The 20,079-nt window shown below is 48.8% G+C and overlaps 1 protein-coding gene across 1 annotated transcript in view; it reads right to left on the reverse strand.

Annotated features, from left to right (window-relative positions):
• The window catches only part of Znf423 (zinc finger protein 423), a 289,638-nt gene that overhangs the window by 183,277 nt on the left and 86,282 nt on the right, over nucleotides 1–20,079 (reverse strand). The window contains exon 3 of the mRNA XM_055621539.1: nucleotides 11,443–11,643. Coding sequence (XP_055477514.1) covers nucleotides 11,443–11,643 — 201 coding nt within the window. The remainder of the gene's footprint in view (nucleotides 1–11,442; nucleotides 11,644–20,079) is intronic.

The following is a 20,079-nucleotide window of genomic DNA, read 5'->3' on the forward strand; positions in this document are numbered from 1 at the left end:
TCCGTATGTTCCCCTGAGCTGGAGCCTGAAGCGTGGACACACTGCCAAAAGCTTCAACCAAGAATCCCATTTTATTCAGGCCAGCGCCGGGACTATGCTTCAAATGGCCTTGTTCTTTTCTACCCTGAGCCCTGCTTCCTCAGCCTGTCCCTTCTCTCAACAGGAGCTACAAGGAGACTTGCCTATGTTCAGAGGCCACAGAGCCCACGAGAGGTGGAATCACACTGTGCACGGACCCCTGCTGGCTACTCGCCTTGAACTGCATGCCCCAGCAGGAGGGAAATAAATTTGGTTGGTTTCTCATTTTGTTTGGGATGTTCTTTATTTTGTTGTGTTAGGGTGTCATTTCAAGGATGCCAATCAAAGTTTGGAAGAATCAGGGAAGAGGGAAAAGCTCAAATAAACAAGTGCCCATTCCTGGGCGTCTCCCCCTTTCCACCCTCTACTCCCGCAACTTCTGGTGTCCAGCTGCTGAGCTTGCAAAGACTACCACCAACCAGAAAGCAGTTTCTCCCTCAGAGACATGGTCTGTGTGGCCTTCAGAATTGGCTCTAATTCTGTCCCTTGAAATACTGAGGTCAGGGGTTCTATCCCTGCTTCCCCTTGCCACTGGTACATGGCTTTGACACAGTCCCCACCTTACCCAGAAGCACAGCAAAGCAATGAGCCACTTCAGCCTCTCCTCACACCATAGCAGCAGGCTCTAGTGCAGCTATGGTGCTGGGAACCAAACCCAGTGCTTGGTAGGAAAGCACTCACCACTGAGCTATACCCCCAGCCTCGCACGGCCATACCCCAACTCATCCCTAAGCTCACAGCACCCACTCTGGAATCTTCACTGCTGCTCTAGGTTCAAAATCAAAAGTCCTTTCCCTCTTTGAGCTGTTGCCATCTGCCAACATCCATCCCTGTTTCCTACACCAGCAGCACCCTTACCTCTAGGACAACTAACTAGACACGGCTTGGGCCAATAATCCAGTCACTCACCATGGGCAGGAGATGCAGGAAGACTGAGTGCAGCAGCCTTCCACACTCCCTGGCTTTTGGTAGACTGCCGTCCTTAATGAAGCAATGCTGGGCTTGGCTTGTTGACACTGACCACCAAATAATCTCCACTTCTCAATTTGCAGCCATGACTCAGGCCCCCCTTCTGTCTTCTGGCAGCATGGGAGCAAAGGAGACACTGTGCTTTGTGCATCCTCTGATGTGGCCTGGGTCCAGCTAACCTATCTGCCCTGTTCTTTGCTCCACACTGCTCATGCTGGCCTCGAACACTTCACCTACAATTCCACAGGGGCAAAGGGCCAACCGGCTCCAAGGCCAGTTTAAGAATCTCCCAGGTGGTAATAGGCTAAGTTGTATGAAATGAAACCTCTACAAGGGCAGGAACCCCCACAGGCTTGGAATCATTCCCAGCAAAGGGCAGGTGCTTGAGAGACATCCTTCTGGGAATGAATACATACAGACACCGTGCTTCTGAGAACTACACCTCTCCTTCAGTCTACATGTTTGCTGGTTTCTTGGACCATCAAGACTATACATTAGTGAGAGTAGGAAGAAGTCACCGGTAGTTTTCAGCTATGTCTTGATCCATTTTAGCTGTTATGACAAAATTACCAGAAGTGGCGTAACAGTAAGCATTTTATTTCTCACGTATCTGAAGGCTGGGAAATCCATGATGGAGATTTGAGTTCACGGTTTATATCACATCAGAGCCACTCAAGTCAAGGGGCCAGACTACCCTCTGCAGCCTGGACATCCTGCCTCAGAGACCCGCCTGCTGTGGACACAGGGGCTTGATGCTTTTCTACCACAGCTCGGCTCCTAACAAAGATCAAAGAGGCCAGACTATGGCCTCTACAACACACCAATGTGAGGAACGTTTGTTAGAATTTAAGGTACTCCTCTACAAAACAAAACAAAGGTCAGTTCTGAACTGGCAAAAGATCCGCAAACAATGGGTCCCGTGTGCCTGCTGACAGGCATTTGCAAGCAGCCATGGCATCAGGCTTAGTCTCCTGGGCCCCTGGGAAGCTGCCAGTGGAGATTATCAGACATCCCAGGCTCTAGCCACTACCTCCCATGGACCATCACCTCTGGCCACTCTTGCCTTACTACCAATTTGCTTAGTTTTTGAATGAATAGTTCTATAGGCCAAAATGGGCTGACGTTAAGGCTAAAAAGGATTTTGCCCTCCAAAATGTCCAAGTTGGCTGTTAGGGATGATGCGGAAAACAAATCACCCCTGCTTTGCTTGATGGACACCCCACAACCTGGAACAGGGCTAGGCTTTCACTCTCTTACATTTGGTTGTATTGGAATTCTCAACCTCTGGAAAAGGATGTCCATGTTGCCTGCTCTCCACCTCCTCAACTCCTATCCAATAATATGGAGCTGCTGACTTCCTGCATTAGGCCAAGTTAATGCACATAGCTTGAGACATAGCACAGCAATGTGGCCATCTTACTCCGAATATCAGGAATAAGTGGTTCCTGGTGCTGGCTGTTCCACTGGGGATCAATTTTAGGAGGTCTATCCTGGCCATTGAAGAGAAGCCACATGATCCAGTGGCACTGTTGAGTTGGCAAGTGGTCACGTGGGGCTACTAAGGGCACCTCTACTGATGCTTATATGGAAAAAGACAAGGTAGTGTCCTCCGGAGGCCCTGGGGAACATGGTGTGAATCCACCTTCTAGGTTTTTTTTAAGATTTACTTATTTATTTTATGTAGATGAGTGCTCTATCTGCATGTACACCTACATGCCAGAAGACAGCATCAGATCACATTATAGATGGTGGTGAGCCACCATGTGGTTGCCGGGAATTGAACTCAGAACCTCTTCTCCAGCCTCCAGCCTTACTTCTTAGTTCCCTAGGCTGGTGGGTCTGTGATCTGGTTGAAATTTCGATCAAGTCCCCAAAGTACATTAACTAGGGACCTACTACGTACCAAGCAACCAAAGAGGTTATTGCAATAACTTCACTCTCCAGGCTGTGCATCCCTTCCAGATAGGAACAGATGAGCACATAAACACACATAAACACAGCCGCACGCATCCACAATATACGGCTTCTTTACTTGCCTTATGAAAATTTCCAAAGTGCAACAGATAAGAGAAAGCTAGACCTCATCGGGTCACATGTGCAACTAGCCTGGCGCCAGGTTAGGTTTGGACCTCGTGGTCTAGCTGAGACCAACAACAGGAAGCCCCTAGGAGCTTTCAGGCATGGAGAGAGAAAGCAAGCCTGGAGCGATAAGGAGGGACCTGGCTCGAGGCACTCCTCAGAACCATCTCAGCCCCTGCTCATTTCGGCCAGGCTCAGCAGCTGTTTTCAGAACACCCACACGATTACAACCATTGTACCTGACCCCACTCTAACCCACCTTGAGCCATCAAAGCAAGTTGAGTGATGAAAAAGCACAATGTGGTGGCTATGACGGCCAGGAGGGAAAGAGGTAAAAACCTCTCTTTACTCAGGACAGTCTCAAGATCCACTAGGTCAGCACATAAAAACATATTTTCCCATGGCCCAAGGGAGCCCTGCCTTCTATAGCACTGGCTTCCTTAAGCAGCTGTGAGGAGACATACCACCAACAGATAGCGACGCTCACTCTCTGCAGCTGGGTCAAGAGGAGGATGCATTGTAGAGCTTCTCCTACCACAATCTGCATCTGGTGTTGCAGAAGACCCCCAGTTACAGGACACGCTAAGTTTAACACTTGTGAGATGAAGAGGGACTAATGTGTGCATTTTAAGACTTCCCTTCCAGGACGCCATAACTGAAAACCTACCATGCCTGGGAACAGCATCTGTGGTGATTACCCACAATGCAAAGCACCTTATGGAAAGCGTTTTCATGTTCATCTTGCCATAGACACCTCTTTACCTTTTGGAAGCTACAGCTTCCCCTTGGCAGTATCAGCAGGCACTATGGAATGCCTACTGTGTGCTCTGGCCACACAAGCAAAGGTGACCTTAAGAACAGAAAAAAGAACAAGATCCAAGCCTGGACACCAAGGAACATCAGGAGCAAGATGGGTTGGCAAGCTTTCTGATCTTTGCCATCCTGGTAGGTTAAAAACGGCATTTCCCTGTGGCTTAAATGTATAGTTTTCTTATTATAAACGGAGCTCTGGATCTTTTTAAATGTTTAAGATTCCCATTAGTATTTCTTTTTCTGGTTCCATTTCTATCCTTTGCACATGGGAGATATTCAAAATATCTAACTACCAGTGTGGCATCAGCCAATCAGAGTAGGCACTGGCCTTCAGCAAAGCTGTCATCTCCAGTGGCTTGGCCATGGCTCAGCCCAGGCTCCGCCTGGTTTCTGCTGATTTATTGACTATTTGCTTAATATTTATAGAAGCTCCTTACACACTGAGAAAAGTATTCTTTGCTTGTGATATGTGTATCATTTGATTTACTATGGCGCATGCAAGGCAGTATTTTAGCTTTGTTTTTATGCAGTTTGATGTTTCTATCTCCTGTTTTATGGCTTCTAGGTCTGAGGTTATAGTTAGAGAGGCCTCACTCACCCTGGCCCTATTAAGTTGATTTCTTAATTCTCCCTATGTTTTCTTTTAGTATTTTAAAGTTTTCTTTTTCTACTTAGAATTCTGATCCCTATGTGATTTACTTTGGCTTGAGGAGTGAGAGGTCCAGTTTCCCTTTATTTTGGGACAGCCACCCTACTAATCCTAGTCCCAATTCTTGAGCAATCCACGTAGCCTTGTGCCCTAAGTCTTCAGCTGTGTTTGGACTTAACTCTGTCTCCAGCTTCCTGCACTGCCCTTGGACACTTAGAATCCACTAGCTCCAGCCCAAGCTGACCTGGGTACCACCCCTCCAGATTCCTTCCTGTGCCTTCACACCCTGACCTCAGGAACCTTAATTGTCCATGGCTGAACAAATCCTACTCCACTCTTATTGGCTAAGAGTAGGCTAAGATAGAAGAAACTGAACCTTTCCAACCTAAGGCCTGCCTCTTTATTTCTTTCTCTGTGTGCCCTTCAGTAGTCAGGCTTGTCTGTTTGCCCCCTCATATGTGTGTATGTCACTTCACTTTGTGCATCTGGCTTCCATACACTTGGTAACTAATGCCACTTCCTCTTCTGTTGTTTAACCAGATACTGTCCACACATAGGAAAGCTCCTAATGTGTGAGACTGTGACAGAGCTCCCCAGGCCTCCTGCACCGCTTGCTTTCAGTTCCTCACAGTTGGAAGAAAGCCACACCCTACACCTGTGTATCTGGCAGCACACTGCCCAGCGGCTGGCTCCAACCCTTCTCTGTATTACCCAAATGAAGCCAGTATGTGGGATGCCCCAAGCCATTAAGGCAGGGAGGGACCCCAAAGCTGTTAGAGCAAGAAAGAGGCTGGCACACACAAAGGTGAGCTCTGGCCAACGGCAGACAGGAACAAGGCCAACAGAGGTGCCAGTTTTTGTGCAGCCCCAGACCTGTAATTGGGACTCACAGGTCACTCTGGCCACAAATGAACAAACCAGGGTCTAATTAACTCTCCCCTTGGCTTCTGCTACAGCCACATCTCAGCTTTGCCAGAAGAGAATAGCTGGCCTTTTAGAGGGGCTGGGAACAGTCCTGGGTCCTCAGGAAGAGGCAGCAACAATAACCCAAGGGAAAGACAGCTTTTGCTGCTATTTAAATAGATTCTCAGGTTGTGTTTTTGTGGTTGGGCCTTTAGAACAGCTCTGTCTGGAGTCTGGTTTGGAACTTCACCCAGTATCCAGCCTGTGTTCTTGCATCAAACAATTCAGACCTCATCTACCTTTTCTTTCAATGTTTATTTTTCTGGGTGAGCTCCTTCAATTCTGAGCCTCAGTTACCCAATGTGTAAATCGGGAATGACTGGGAGTGAGTGAGAAAAAAACTACTACCTCTTAGCAAGGGTTGTTGCAAAGACTAAACAGAGAGCATCCATTCACTCAAGCATGGCTGCCTCTGTCTGCCAGGTGCTGGGCTAAAATATAATGGAACACAACCAACATGGCTCTTGTCCTCGTGAAGCTTAATGAGGGACATGGACAATAAATGGTGAAAGCCATTATAGACTCCCTGCAGAAACTGTCAGGGGCATGGACTAAGGGCGCGGTGGCTACAGAGAGAGCAATAAGGGAAGGCAGTGGGGGACCATGTTCCAGGTAGTCTCAGGGTGCCCTGCATGCAGTAAGAGCTAAATATGTGCAGAGCAGTAGGACAGCAATCCATACAATGGGATAAGGAAAGAAGTATTTGCTTATTTTTTCATTCTGGATACCAGGGACCCCATGGGCCTCAGGACTGCCTCTCTGTAGCTATCGTGTAGCCTGAACAAAGTCGGAGATGAGAGAATGGTAGTGGAAGTGAGGAAACCCTGCTCAGCTCTGCAACTGTCCTGCAGGCTTTGTCTATTGCATGGACCATGTCCCTACAGCCTCATATCAGACCCCATGGTCTGGTCTACAGAGATTGCACCTGCCTGCCCTTCCCTGTAATAAAAAGCCACAGATATACCAGCCATCCCTTTAGCAAAGAGGCCACTACCTCTAAAAGCCATCAGGAGCTCAGCTTGGGAACCAGGATTGTTGCAGGGCAGGATTAACAGGCAGCTTTGGGCATTATCAGAAGAATCACAAGGAAAGTCAGTTTTAAAATGCTACAATGGCATAGACAGAGTACCCAGCATCCTCGGGAGGGCAGCCTCATTCAATTAGGCCAAAGCAATGGTCAGCTGAAATCACAGACTAGCCTCACAAGGTAGCACCAGTGCCAGGAAATGATAAAAGATTCCATCTGAATCTAGACTAAAGGTCCACAGCGATCAGCTTCAATGGCATATAAACATTGGAAGCTGCCCCTGGCCAAATGGAACCTGCTTCTGCGGAGCCCCAGGCAGTGCCCAGAGACACTTTCTGAAGTCACTGGAGTCCCTCAGCTCCCTGCTACAACCATTCCCAGCACTTTCATGGCCAGAACATCACAAACTGTGTTTGGGTAAATTTTAGCTCGCTCCCTGTTCCAATGTTATTTAAGACAGCAGAGCCTGAATTAGTGGGGATTTTCCGTAACCTGCAATTCAAAGGACCACCAAAAACATGGCATCTCCTAACAGGGATACCCACAAGTCACGCCACCATTGGCACAGCAAGCCAGCATACCCAGCAAGTCCCCACTGTAGAGACTCATCCTGTTTACAAGATGCAGACACCATCCTAGCCACCTGAGCTTCTCCTAGCACCATTTGAAAACAAGAGCCCCATTCTGCCAGCCCCGCATCCCCCCAAAAGGAGACTGCACAGTGATGCAAGAATCTATCCAGAAAAAGTTAAGGGCTAACCACGTAATACTTCTGGGTCTTGGTGTATGCTTCTAACTCCAAGCATGGAGGTGTCTGCTACCTGAGGGCAGAGGCTGGAAAGAAACAAAGATGGGAGGGAGTATGAGAATAAAAAGAACACCAGAGTTTTCCTTGTTTCTTTTCATAACCTAAAAATGCACACACACCCTCTGTGTGTTGTGGGGAGGGGGGAAAAACTTTCATGATTCAACAACAGATGGGCCAAATATGGCCACTACTACCAAGGAACAATGACACCTTCTGAGGCACTGACCAGAAATGAGGGTTCTACAGGACAGGCCTAGGTGCCAGGTGGGGTGAGCTTTAAGAATCCCACCGCCACCTTTGTTCCCCTTCTATGTGAGTGAGGGCCCCTTCAGCTGGGGTGGTCTTCAGTCCCTGCAATTCCTCCCTCAAGTCATGATGAAGCCAAGCACCAGCCCCTCCACCACCACTCCCAAATGCTTCAGATAGAAAAGTCCAGAGGTCCTGTTATGGATCAGAGATGTCTCCTAAAGGCTCATGCTGTTGGAGACTGGTTTGCCAGCTAATGGCATTTTGAGGTGATTATGAGGACTCCGACCTAATCAATGAATGAACCATTTAAGAATTCTTGATGTACAGAGCCATGCCTCGTATATCCATTTTCTCTCTTCCCTCCTCCCCTTCCTTACCCCTGCCTTCTTTCTGGCTACCAAGAGATGAACAGATTCCCCCTGCATGTCCTTCCTCCATGATGCTCTGTCTCATCGTGGTCCAGAAACAATGGAGCCAGATGACCAAGGACTGAATCTTTTTTCATTTAAGTGGTGTTTTCTCTGGCATTTCGTCATAGCCAAATAAAGTCTGACCAGCACAGGTCCCACTGGCAAAGAAGTTTTAAATAAGCTACACTCAAGATACCCTGCCCCAGCCTGGGGAGCCAGCTCAGTAGTTAAAGTGTTTGTCATGAAGGAACTCAATTTAATCCCAGCCTCAGGTGAAAGGTATGGTGGCACCTGCTTGTGATGCCAGAGCTCAGAAGGCAGAGACAGGTGGATCTGTGTCACTCACTGGCCAGCCAGCTAGCCTAGCCTAGCCTAGCCTAAGCAACAAGACTCAGACACCAGTGAAAGACTCAGTCATTAAAAAAAAAAAAAAGAGGCAGTTGAGAAATGATTGAGCACTGACCTTCACGAGACGCTCCCATGCATACACTCAGGCACACACATGTACACCTGCACACATATATTTTTAAAAACCCCTTCCCATGAAGGCACCCATCACAGTCCTCCACTCATCGCTCCAGCTTCGTAAATGGGCTCCCCTTTCTCTTTGTCTCGCAGTGCTGGCTCCTACAGGGACGAGATTTCCATTCTCAGAGGGGTGGACATCGGGAAAGACGAGTGGTATTGCCCTTGGTCCCCAAACTCCCAACAGCAGGGAGAACTTCCTGCCCTCACAGCCTCTGATACTGTGAAATATGTATTTTGTTCCCAACCCCCAGGAAGTGGAAAGGCGGGAGAGTAAATACCAACCACCAATGGCCAATAATCTCAGCAGCCTGATGATACAATGAGCCTCCGTGAAACCCCAGGAGGCTGGGACTCAAGAGCTTTGGTGAAGATGAGTACAAGTGATTGGGAGCTAGGTATGCAAAGGTCAGGAAGCTCCGTGTCCCTTCCCCACACCTCACCCCACATCCCTGTGTTAACATCCTCCATAACAGATTTCAGAATAAGCTTGTATTTATAGAAAATGTGTTTCCTTGAGTTCTTTGGGTCACTATGACAAACTGTTCAAATCCAGTGTAGGGGACTGTGGGACCCCCATTTCTTGGCTAGAAAAACAGGGCACAGCCAAAGCTTGTGCTCCTATTGAAAGTGCAAGAACAGCCTCAGAACTGAGCCCTCAACCCAGAGCATCCAAGGCTGTCTCTAAGCAGGCAGTGTCACACTTAAACCAGGGGACACATGCTAGAGTCTACTGCTCAGCAGGGTGGATGCTGGTGGAAAGAAATTCCTACACTTGACATATGTGTGTTCTGGGCTAAGCACTGAGGGGAAGAATCAAGGACTGAGCCTAAGACTACCTTTTTGATTGATAGGATCCTCAGCAGAACCCCATAGCTGCCCGACTCACCAGCGAGAGCCTCTCTGGATTGTGTTTCCCCCAGACTGGACACAGCTGAGTCAACTTCTGTCCACCGTCCACCAGGGAGCAGGGCTGGTGACTCTGGTCAGCCGATCATTGGTGTGCCCAGCCAAGGTAACTGAGCCTACTACTGCATTCTGTTTGTTTATTTATTTGGTTGGTTAATGGGTGGGTGTCTTTGAGGCAGAGTTTCTCTGTGTAGCCCTGGCTGTCCTGGAACCAGCTCTGTGGACCAGGCTGACACTGAACTCACAGAGATTTGCATGCCTCTGCATCCCAAGAGCTGGGATTAAAGGTGTGGGCCACTACCACCCCGATGCTGCGAATGCATTCTTACAGCACTTCTAATACGAAAGCGGAAACCAAGCCACCCATGACGTCTCTGTGCTAAAGCCCAGTGTATAGAATAGAAGTGGTAGGTGAATACCTTGAACTGGCCAAGGTACCTGAGTACCTCAGAATGAAAGGCTACATGCTCACACACACAGCTGGCAGTGCAGGGAGCAATGGGAGTGTGTGGCACACCTCAGGTAGGGAAGAGTTTGGGTTAGGGCCCACACAATTCCCAGTGGTGCGTTTCAGGGATCCTAGGAGTCCTGGGGAGAATTCTGCACGTGTCTCATCCATGTCAGGGGAGCTCTCAGACGGCTTGATAATGAGTTTCTCCAGGACGCTATTAAGCAAGGTCACTACTCATACTCTGACTCCCTTCCAATGCTCCAGGTTTTGGGGGTGTTCCTAGATATCACATCCCAATGGAGGTCGTTAGTGGGGTCCTGTTAGGAAGTAGGCAGGGCTATGGTGGGTACCACCAACATCAATCCCAAAGCTGGGCACTCCGCAAATAAGCTGCTGCTGAGCTCAGCCTGCCGGAGGCCACTAGCTGAAGCAGTTAGCTGCCCACTCCTGTCTCCACATAGACCTCAGCCCTGGTCCCTCCCCTCCACACACACACACTAGCATTGTTAAAAGTGCAGTAGATAGGCTTGAGATTCAAGCTGATGCTGAAAGCTGAAGAAAGGTGATATAGGTGAGGGATAAGGTCCCATCCTGGGACCTGCTGAAATGGGAAAATGCTTCTCAGCCATACCCAAGGGCCTTTAGGAAAAGGGTAGGCAAGACTTTTGAGTATCAAGCTTCTTCCTATCAGTAAATTTGACCCCAAATGGGTGACAGTCCCGAGGACTGTAGAAAACTGACCTGATATTTAGAGGCCTTTTTCCCAAAACTAGCATCCAACGGGTTATTTATTTAAACATAGAGTTGTGAAATGAACACAGATACTAGGTCTCTCTCTGCAAAGGCCAGGGCCCAGAAATGCATGTGCCCCTCTAGCGTGGAGGCACACCCCGATGCATGTCCCCAGCTCCCTATCCACCAGAGAGAGCACACACCCTGCCAACGTCTTAAGAGACCCCTCATGACACCCTGCACACCCTCCAAAGTGCTGGCTGCCTGCACAACAGGGCTGCCAGCACCTTAGTACTTCACCTACTCACATGGAGGCTACCAAGCCCAGTGGTAGAGCCGGTCTCCATTTCATGGGGTGCCCTTGGTCTTTGTAATTTCCCCCATCTCACCACAAGCCCTTCCTCACAGCTCACTGCCTTGCATGGCTTTCCACACTTAAGCTGCTTAACTTTGTACTAACAACCTCTTAATTGCTAGGTTTCCAAAACGCTTTCCAGAAATCAAGGGTACGGATTCACCCACTTACGGCCCGTATACTGTGAAGTACGGTTAGGCAGGGACAGGGGACCTCTACCTAATTTCTGCCTGCCAGGAAGCCATGGCTTTTATTTTTAATTTTATTTAAAAGAGGATACAGGGTACCCAAGACACCACAATAAAATGACATTAACTGTAAAATTACATTATTAATTCTTTAATCTCACTTGAGGCTTCAAGCTGTTGCTATGTCCAATTATCCGTGTAACCACCTGTCAGAATCCCGGCGCTATTTAGCATTACCTCCAGGACAGCGGTGGGCCCGGTGGTCCGTCAGGTCTGCCAGAGACTCGAAGTCCTGCTGACAGTGATCGCAGGTGTAAATTGACTCATCCTCCATGTCTTCATCGTCCTCATTTCTCTCCTCTTGACTTGTCACGCTGTTCCTGTCTTCCAGCGCACGGCTGGTTTTCCGATCGCACTCTGGCTCTCCTTCTAGGCCTCCTGCCAACAGGAAGAATACAGTCCACATCAGCTGACAGGGTCTCGGGAAAGGGATTTAAAAGAATCACCCAGTATTTATTACGATACATTTAATTACTCTATCTCCTGGGGTCCATTATTCTTGACACCTCTCAGTATATTAATATATGGGGGGGGGGGTTGTAGCATGTGGCGCAGTAATTCTCAACTAGATTTTTTAATTCATGGCGCAAATCTTCTAGGAGGACATCCTGTCATCTTCCCTCTATGCATGGCTGCTGGGGGGTTGTGACCCCTCAAGGAAGTGAGAGCGCCTTAGACTTGTTTCCTAAAAATCCAATTCCATGGCGTACCTCTCTGAAGCCCCCCACAGCTAAGCCTTACACACCCAGGCTTATAGTTTTCCCTAAAGCCCTGCAGTTTCAAATGGGAACCTCTTGGTCATGTTGGCTCTCCACACAACACCCAGGTCCTTGCAAATGTCCTGTCTCTAGAATAAAGAAAGGGCATGAAGTAGAAGGACCCAGGATGGTGAAATTCAGAACCTGAATGGAGCTAGCCGTGGTGGCACACGCCTGCAGTCTCAGTACTGCAGAGGCTGAGGGAGGAAAATTTCGAGTTCAAGGCCAAAACGAAGCACATCGTGAACACAAGGCCAGCCTCAACAAAACAAAGCAACGACAACAGACGCAGCCGTTCCCAGTGACCAGGGAGCCACCTAGACAGTAAATGCTAGGCGTGGATAATGATAGCAGTTTCTGCTCTGGACTTAACCCTCTGCGGTGAGCCTGTGGAGTAAAGAGATTCACGGTCACCCTCTACATTCACACGCTCTGCAAAATCACAGACTAAGTCCACGGCCCCATTTCACAGCCTCACACCGCAGAGCTGAAAAGGAGCTTAGGAGGTCGTGTGGTGCAGCACCTCATGAAGAGAGACAGCTCTGAGTCCCATTTCAAAGTAGGGCCTTCCCATAGCCAGCTGAGGGAGAGCATCCCAGAACCCTCCATTTCCTGACCTCTGTCTACCTTACATCCCTACACATCTGTGGGGACAGAGAGTAGCCTCAATCTTAGCCATTAACACAACCTGTATATCAACGCGCAGGAAGAAATAAATAACAAGGTAAACATACTACACATATTCATAACCCTCATAAATGTCAGTGGCTTCAGTTTGCCCATCAAAACTCAGGGACCCTCGGACTGGAAAACCAGAGTGCGTGCTGTCCCTTTCCATGCACCATTGTCCTAGAAGGTCCACTGAAGCTCAACAAAAAAGGCTTCTATCATGCATAAATGTATTTATGCAAATATATATGCATGCAAAAGTGCATGTGTATGTGCACACAGGAATGCACACAACTGTAACAAAAAGGGGAGGTACTTAGCAGACAGACAACCTTTAAATTCCCCAGGGTCAGAGAGAGACCCGAAGCTAAAGAACACATTCAGTTTGAGGTGCAAAGCACAGATCCATAAATATTTCAATTTAGAAACAGATGATGTTATAAGGGCCCCATTTCTCTTGTCTGCAAAGAACACACACCTCCAAACCCCGAGCATCAAGAGCCTGGGAACACAAATCAGCTCATCGGAGAGCCAGCTGCCGCCTCCCATGGCAAGGAGCAGTGTAGGACACACGGCAGAGGCAGTAAAAATCAATGCTTCCATTTGTGGCCCATCAAAACATCTCTCTTCTTGCCAATTAAGGGATGTACAATTTTTAGGTTCTTTTATTACCAGAACAAACCAACTCCCGGCAATACAGAAATCCCATTAAAAGCTAGGCAGCATCTTTATCTCAGGGAATCTGATCCACGGCAGCAACAGCAACATAAAGAAATAGAAAGTGAAGAAGTAAAAAATATCATTCAGAGCCTTCAAAATTATAATCATCACACAACGTAGTTTCACAGGCAAGCACCACTCTCTGAAATTCTAGTTTACTGTCTCTTCCCTTAATTTAAAAACAAAAACCAAAGAAAACCTTCTGTAGAGGATTTAAAAGAGCCATAATTCCAGCTTTATCTGTTCTACCAACTCTCTAGATAGTAAGTTACACTCCACACCAAGCCTTTGCTACTGTACTTAACACACATTTTAATAGACATATTTAAATTACCCCCTTGTTTGGTTGTGGCTTTTTTTTTCCTTTGCCATATTTACTTGGCAGTTCTAGCTGTAATAGCTCAGCAAATCCACAACTGGAACCACAAACAGCACACTGCATTTGATCTCTTTAAATCTGGCACATCCTGTTGACTCGGGAGTAGATAAATCAGAATGTCAACTCTCAGTTTTTATAAGGCAAAAACCCATAAAGGCATCCAAGAGTATAAATCTGTTTTAAGAAACTGTCACCTCCCCTATGTCTGGCTACTAATGGGAAGGCAGGGTAGGCAGGGTGGCTGTGGAGAAAGGGGCACGAGAGGGTAAGGAAAGGAAGGGGCTGAAGCCCAAGACAACACAGGGCAGATGAAGGCCCAGACCTCGGCCATCCAGCCCCCGCCCCCAGGGTGGAAAGCCCTACCAGCCTAACCTTCAAGGAAAGCAAGGCTGAGAGAAAGTTCTGCCAGCCAGCCCAAGTTCTGAGGATGATACTTTCCCCTGAAGACCCAGCACCCAAGGATTCTGAAACAAAAAAGCCCTCTTACCCTGGGCAGGACAGACTCGTAGAGCCTCCTTCCAAGAAAGAACTCTTTAATCCCAGCACCCAGGAGGCAGAAGCAAGTGGATCTCTGTGAGTTCTTAGCCAGCCTGGTCTACAAAGCAAGTTCCAGGACAGCCAATGTTACATGGAGAAACCCTGTCTCAAAAAAACCAACAATAGGAAAAAAGAAGGAAGGAAGGAAGGAAGGAAGGAAGGAAGGAAGGAAGGAAGGAAGGAAGGAAGGAAGGAAGGAAGGAAGGAAGGAAGGAAGGGTGAAGGAGTGTGACCCCTACTTTCCTACTCAGCCACACTGGAGCTTCACTAGAAGTGGGGAAGGGATGAAAGGTCTTTTCCTTTTGAAAGATAAGAAAACAGAGGTGGCTTCAGAGTCACCCCAAGCCACACAAGAAACGGAGCCAACACTGTTCATCTGTTGGGACAACAGCCCTCAGAGCCCCAAGGGGTCAACTTCCTCCCTGGAGCACTCTCTGGCTTCTCCTCTATCCCGACCCACCTGGATCAGCTGTATAATAAGCCCTAGAGTCAGATGAATGATCTTCCCTACTCCCCTGACCCAGTTCATCTATCGGGGGTAGCCCTGCCTGTCTCATACCTTTCCTGTCCAGCCTCCTGGTCCCTGCTCCAAGCCTGGACAGGACTAGAACAAGCACAAGAGGTACAGAAGCCTGGGCATGTCCAAATCTCTACCAAGTGCCACCACATGTTTCTGGCACAGTGGCCTCCCAGCTTCAACGTCAGCTGACCCACAGGCCCCTCCAACCACCCAGAGATCAGACACAGCAATGAACAAGCTGGGAAAAGGCAGCCTACTGGTTTCTCCTCTGTGAAGGCCTCTGGGTCTGTGGGGGCCTTTCTGCAAGGCCATTAGCCAGCTCCTTTCCCTCCCAGTCCACCTCAGTTCTCCCCAACGCCATCTACAGCAGCTGGAGTCTTGAACAGGGGAAAGCCAAGCTACAAGGACATTACTCCCTTGTGGCCACATGCATTGGACAGGAAACCAAACGAGCCAGAAAACACTGCCTTGCCAATCCAAACTGATACTGCATCTACTTCCCAGACCTCATGCTCCACAGCTTAGCAGTTTCTCAGTTGTTGTTTTTTTTTTTTTTGTTTATTTGTTTGTTTTTTTGTTTTGGGTATTTTTTGTTGCTGTTGTTTTGTTTTGTTTTGTTTTGTTTGCCTGGGAAGCCATTAAGTCAGCAGCTAGTTGGGTGCCCAACACCTTCCAAGCACAGCCAGCTGGGGGGAGGGGGGTTACTATGAGCAGTTGCCATCACATCCCCATTCTAAGCAATGAAAACTGTGTTCTACAGGTTAGTCAAGGCCAGAAGGAAAGTGTCCACCACACACAATCCACCCACAGCAGAGACTTGACAAGAAAAAGATGAGCCAAGTGTTGGGGAATTTGCACATACCATCGAAGACATATGGAGAGCCTGTGTTGACTCCTGCTGCCTCCTCTGCCCTAGCACATGTCTGCATGGCCACACAGGCCCTTCAGTTCCATGAGCTGCCCAACTGCTTCCACCCAGGACCTAGTACATCCTGCTCCCTAGCAGGAAGGAGATCTTTTCCTCTTACCCGCCTAACACAAACCCCACACACACATGGACCCCTCCCGGCTTCCCCTTGCTGTGAGAGCTCTTGGTGAAAAAGGTACCCATGTGGACTAACTTGCTCTTTCTCTCATCCACTATGGCAGTCTGCATTTTCTGGAAACACCAAAATAGTTCTCATTGCACCTTGACCCTGCACCCATCAAGAAGAGGAGCCTATTCTCCTCCACGACCCCCTTCAGCCTGGCAGCCTTGGCAAGCCCCTTACCAAGAGAATGCAATGAATTGTGCAGCGATTCCGAGGCTAGGTAAGAGGAGCTTGCCAATAGGTCTCCTGGGACACTCCCACTGGGAATAAAGCTGCCAGGCTGTGAGGAGCCCAAGGATAGCACAGTTTCGGCTTAACTCCTCCCCTCAAGTACCAACCACCAGCCACGTGGATCCACCAGTTTAGACTTGCAACCCTGAGAGACTTCCAACAGCCACAGCTCTGGGCACCACACAGAGGCCACTCAAGGAACACCAGGGGAACCTGCCACCCAAACCCAGTCAGTCCATGGAGCAGAGAGAAATGATGTCAGATTATCATTCACTCTAAAGCACTGGGCAAGGGTGGCTTGGCACGCAGTAGAAACCGGCCAGAGCATGCGCAATCAGATTGCAAGCTCCACGGAGTGTGGCTGTGGCTGCCTCTGCTTACTATCATCCCCAGCTTTGGTGCAGACAGACGCACGGCGGGCACTCAGTAAGTGCTGAGCGTGCGAGAGGAAAAAAAAAAAATGAACTGGCCTCAAAGAAGCAAGTCTCTATCTAGAAGGATGGGGACTACGGAAAGCAGAAGTCACAACACTGTTTAGCAGATGGTTTTAAGTGGGGTGGCATAAAGAGGCCATCTTTTAAGTCAAGGAAGTCAAGTATTGCTGACCTCAAAGCATCCAGCCTGGGTAGAGGGGCTAGCCACCCTGTCGAGCTGCCACAAATGCCTTCCTCTCACACACCACCCCACTGTGCCATTCTACCCTATGAAACCAACCCCTGAACCCAAAGGTGTGGATGGGAGGTTTCCACAGCAGAGGCCATGACATATTCTGCTTCTCCATAGGAAGGTATTTCCTTTACCCCACCACGCCACAATCCTCCTAAGGGGGATGGGGAGGGCATGGACTCTGAAGAGAGAACCATACAGCCCAAGAGAGGGCAGCAGTTTCTCAAAGGTAGAGGAAGGTAGCCCAGCCAGGTCCTCTGCCCAGGGTTGCTGGTCACAGTAACTTGATGCCTAGATACCGTGGCTACCCTCAAGTTTCAGAGAGGGAAGCAACCTACATTAGGAACACCCCAGAAAAGACAGCTCCAGATTCCAGACTTCCCAACTAACCACTGCACAGGACACCAAAGGTGGGGGAGTACCTGAGTAAGGGCTGGATGGAAAGCAGATGTGCTTGCCCAGTCCAGAGAAACAGAAGATATGGAAAGTCTGGGCCTGGGGGACTGGGAGACTCCTGGCCTGTGGCTCTTGGGGCTCCCTAGTATCTACGGGCAGCTGAGGCAGACTCAATTGGAATCACCAGTGAGTGAGGCCCCTTTGTCCCCATCCTAGCCAATGAGATTCAGCTGTCAGGACAGGGCCCTGGACACCTTGAGAACCTCCAAGAACCTTGGGGAAGGCTCTGTCTTTGGGACTTCGGGGCTGAGCACCACAGGATGGAGGCAGGAGACCATGATATCCCCAGGGCAGAGCTGAAGAGAACATGCCAATGCCAACAACCACACACCTTGTTCGCTCTCCCTTCATCCACAAATGTTTCCTGAGTGCCCAGCGTGTGCCAGGCATAATATACTCCTGTTTGCTACAACTCAAGTGCACTTCATAGCCCTGTTTATCTTTTGGAAAGTGGGGCAGGAATATGGGTTACACAGACAGCTCCAGACATCCCCGACTACTAATGACCTCAGAAGTGTCTCCTGCCAGAGCATCTAGTTGCTGCTGTGCCCAAGAGGCCCTGGGTGGGACCAGCAGCATCTGTTCCTGCCACAGCAAGCAGAGAGCAACACTCACTAAATGGACAGCCACGGTGGGACGTTGGGACTAGCTAAGCCCCACCTACCCATAAGTACACGAGCGGGGGGGGGGGGGTGTTCCTCAGTGGGAGGTGAGAGCAGGAAAAGGCAGAAAGAGGAATCACAGGGAGACGGGGGCTGGGAATGAGGAGAGGGCACAAGTCAACAGTCAGCCAGGCAGTCAAGGTCTCCCTTCTCATCTCTTCTCACAACCAGACCTGGATGTGAGACTGCACTCTCCACCACTGCAGAAAGCAGAACCACCCAGTGCTGAGTTCCAGGTACATCCGCCATCTGGGAAACATCAAGATGCTAGGAACATCCCGCTACTGATGGACACAGTTTCTGGGCATTGGCAGTCATTTAAATAACAACATACACAGGCAGCAGATGGCTGGATTTACAGTTCAGGGACCATGGAAAGGGGAGAGAGGACAAAAGCCACAAGCCGTGGAGCCAACTTGACTCAGTTCAAATCCACATCCCACTATTTAGCAAGTGGGGACTTTGGACAAGTCATTTTCTGTCCCTGAGGCTCATTTAAATCTTTAATTGTTGTAATGAGGTAATAAATATGAAGCCTGGTACCTAGTCCATATGATTTGAGAAAATGGTTCGTGTTTACTGGCTTATTGCCACTGTAAGTCAAACCCATCATACAGGACATCATGACCCAGGCAAGGGTTAAAGACATCAGAGAGCAAGTAAGGCCTTGTGTGTTCCTAAGGATGGAGAAGGGTGGGGACAGCAAGGCACATGCCCCTGTGAAAGGCACAAAAAATGTCCATGTAGACCCCCCCCAATAAAACTCACTTGGCCCAGAGGGGAAGGAGACTGAGTGACTGAGTCAGCTCCAAATGCCCACTTCCCTGAACAAGCTTACCATGTGACTTGAGTCTGCCAGGGTGTCAGCACTGGTGATACATTTACCTCACACACCATTCTCTGTCCCACCTTTCTTGTCCTTGACCCTACTGTGGCTGAGGGGGAAACAGGCTGGAAGGTACCTGCCATCTCCATGTTTACTGGAGGGCAACGTTTTCTTATGTAGAAAATCTAGACTCCATTCTAACAGCCGGTAAGCATCTTTACCACATGTTCCCAAGGCAAGAAGCGCTTTCAGAACCTGGCTGCTGGGGCAAAGCCCTAGATTAGCTCCATGCACATCTGTCTGGGCCCTAACTGCAGAAAAGGGAACATTTTTGATACAGCCTGGGCTGGTGGGCCTGCAACAGCCTGCAACAGGCCAAACAGGGCCAAGAGCTTCCAGCTCCAATTAGACAGCACATTTGTGCAGCCATTGCTGGTCCCCCAGTCAGTTCTGAGGTAACCACTCTTTATCTGCAGGTTTACAATATTTGCAGTGCAAACTAGTGCTTAATACTCAATCTCAGGTATTCTTGGTAAATGTCTCAACATACAATTTATTGCCATGTTCTGACTCTTAAAGAAGGAAGAGACTGTGGCTCCCAGTCATGGCCATTGGGTTCATGGATGGAAGTCAAGTCAGTGGCAGGGGCAGGCCGCAATAAATGAGCCTTGCTGGCTGTACTGTCCCACTTGTCCATGAGGGACTGTTCCAACCCAGGATCCCAGCTGACCATGGAAATAACCAAAACGGTCCAGAGAACAGCTCATCCATGAAATATCCTGGGACCTGCAACCAGAAATGACTCACACTGTTGTAGCAAGGTTTTCTCCTTCCTTCACATCTTTCATCTTGTACCCTAGCTTGCTCTCTATTGCTGCAATTAAACACCATGACCAAAGGCAACTTGGGGGAGGAAAGCGTTTATTTGGCTTACATTCCAGTGCCACAGTCCATCATTGAGGGAAATCAGGGCAGGAATTCAAGGCAGGAGCTGATGCAGAAGCCATGGAGGAGTGCTGCTTGCTGTCTTGCTCAACCTGCTTTCTTATACAACCCAGAACCACCTGCCCAGGGATGGCATGACCCACAGTATTCTGCGCCCTTCCACAGCAATCATTAAAAAAAAAAAAAAAAATGCCCCACAGATCCCTACAGGCCAATTTGATGAAGGCATTTTCCCAGAAATCCACCATTGTGTCAAGCTGAAAAACAACAACAACCCGACTAGCCTATTTTGTGATCTATAGCGCATTAAAGAAAATGTCACCATTAGACTGGTTTTGCAGAAAGCCACGTAGG

Source organism: Psammomys obesus, unplaced genomic scaffold (assembly GCF_907164565.1).
Source record: "Psammomys obesus unplaced genomic scaffold, mPsaObe1.curated_primary_1811, whole genome shotgun sequence".
In the NCBI taxonomy this organism is placed as follows: domain Eukaryota; kingdom Metazoa; phylum Chordata; class Mammalia; order Rodentia; family Muridae; genus Psammomys; species Psammomys obesus.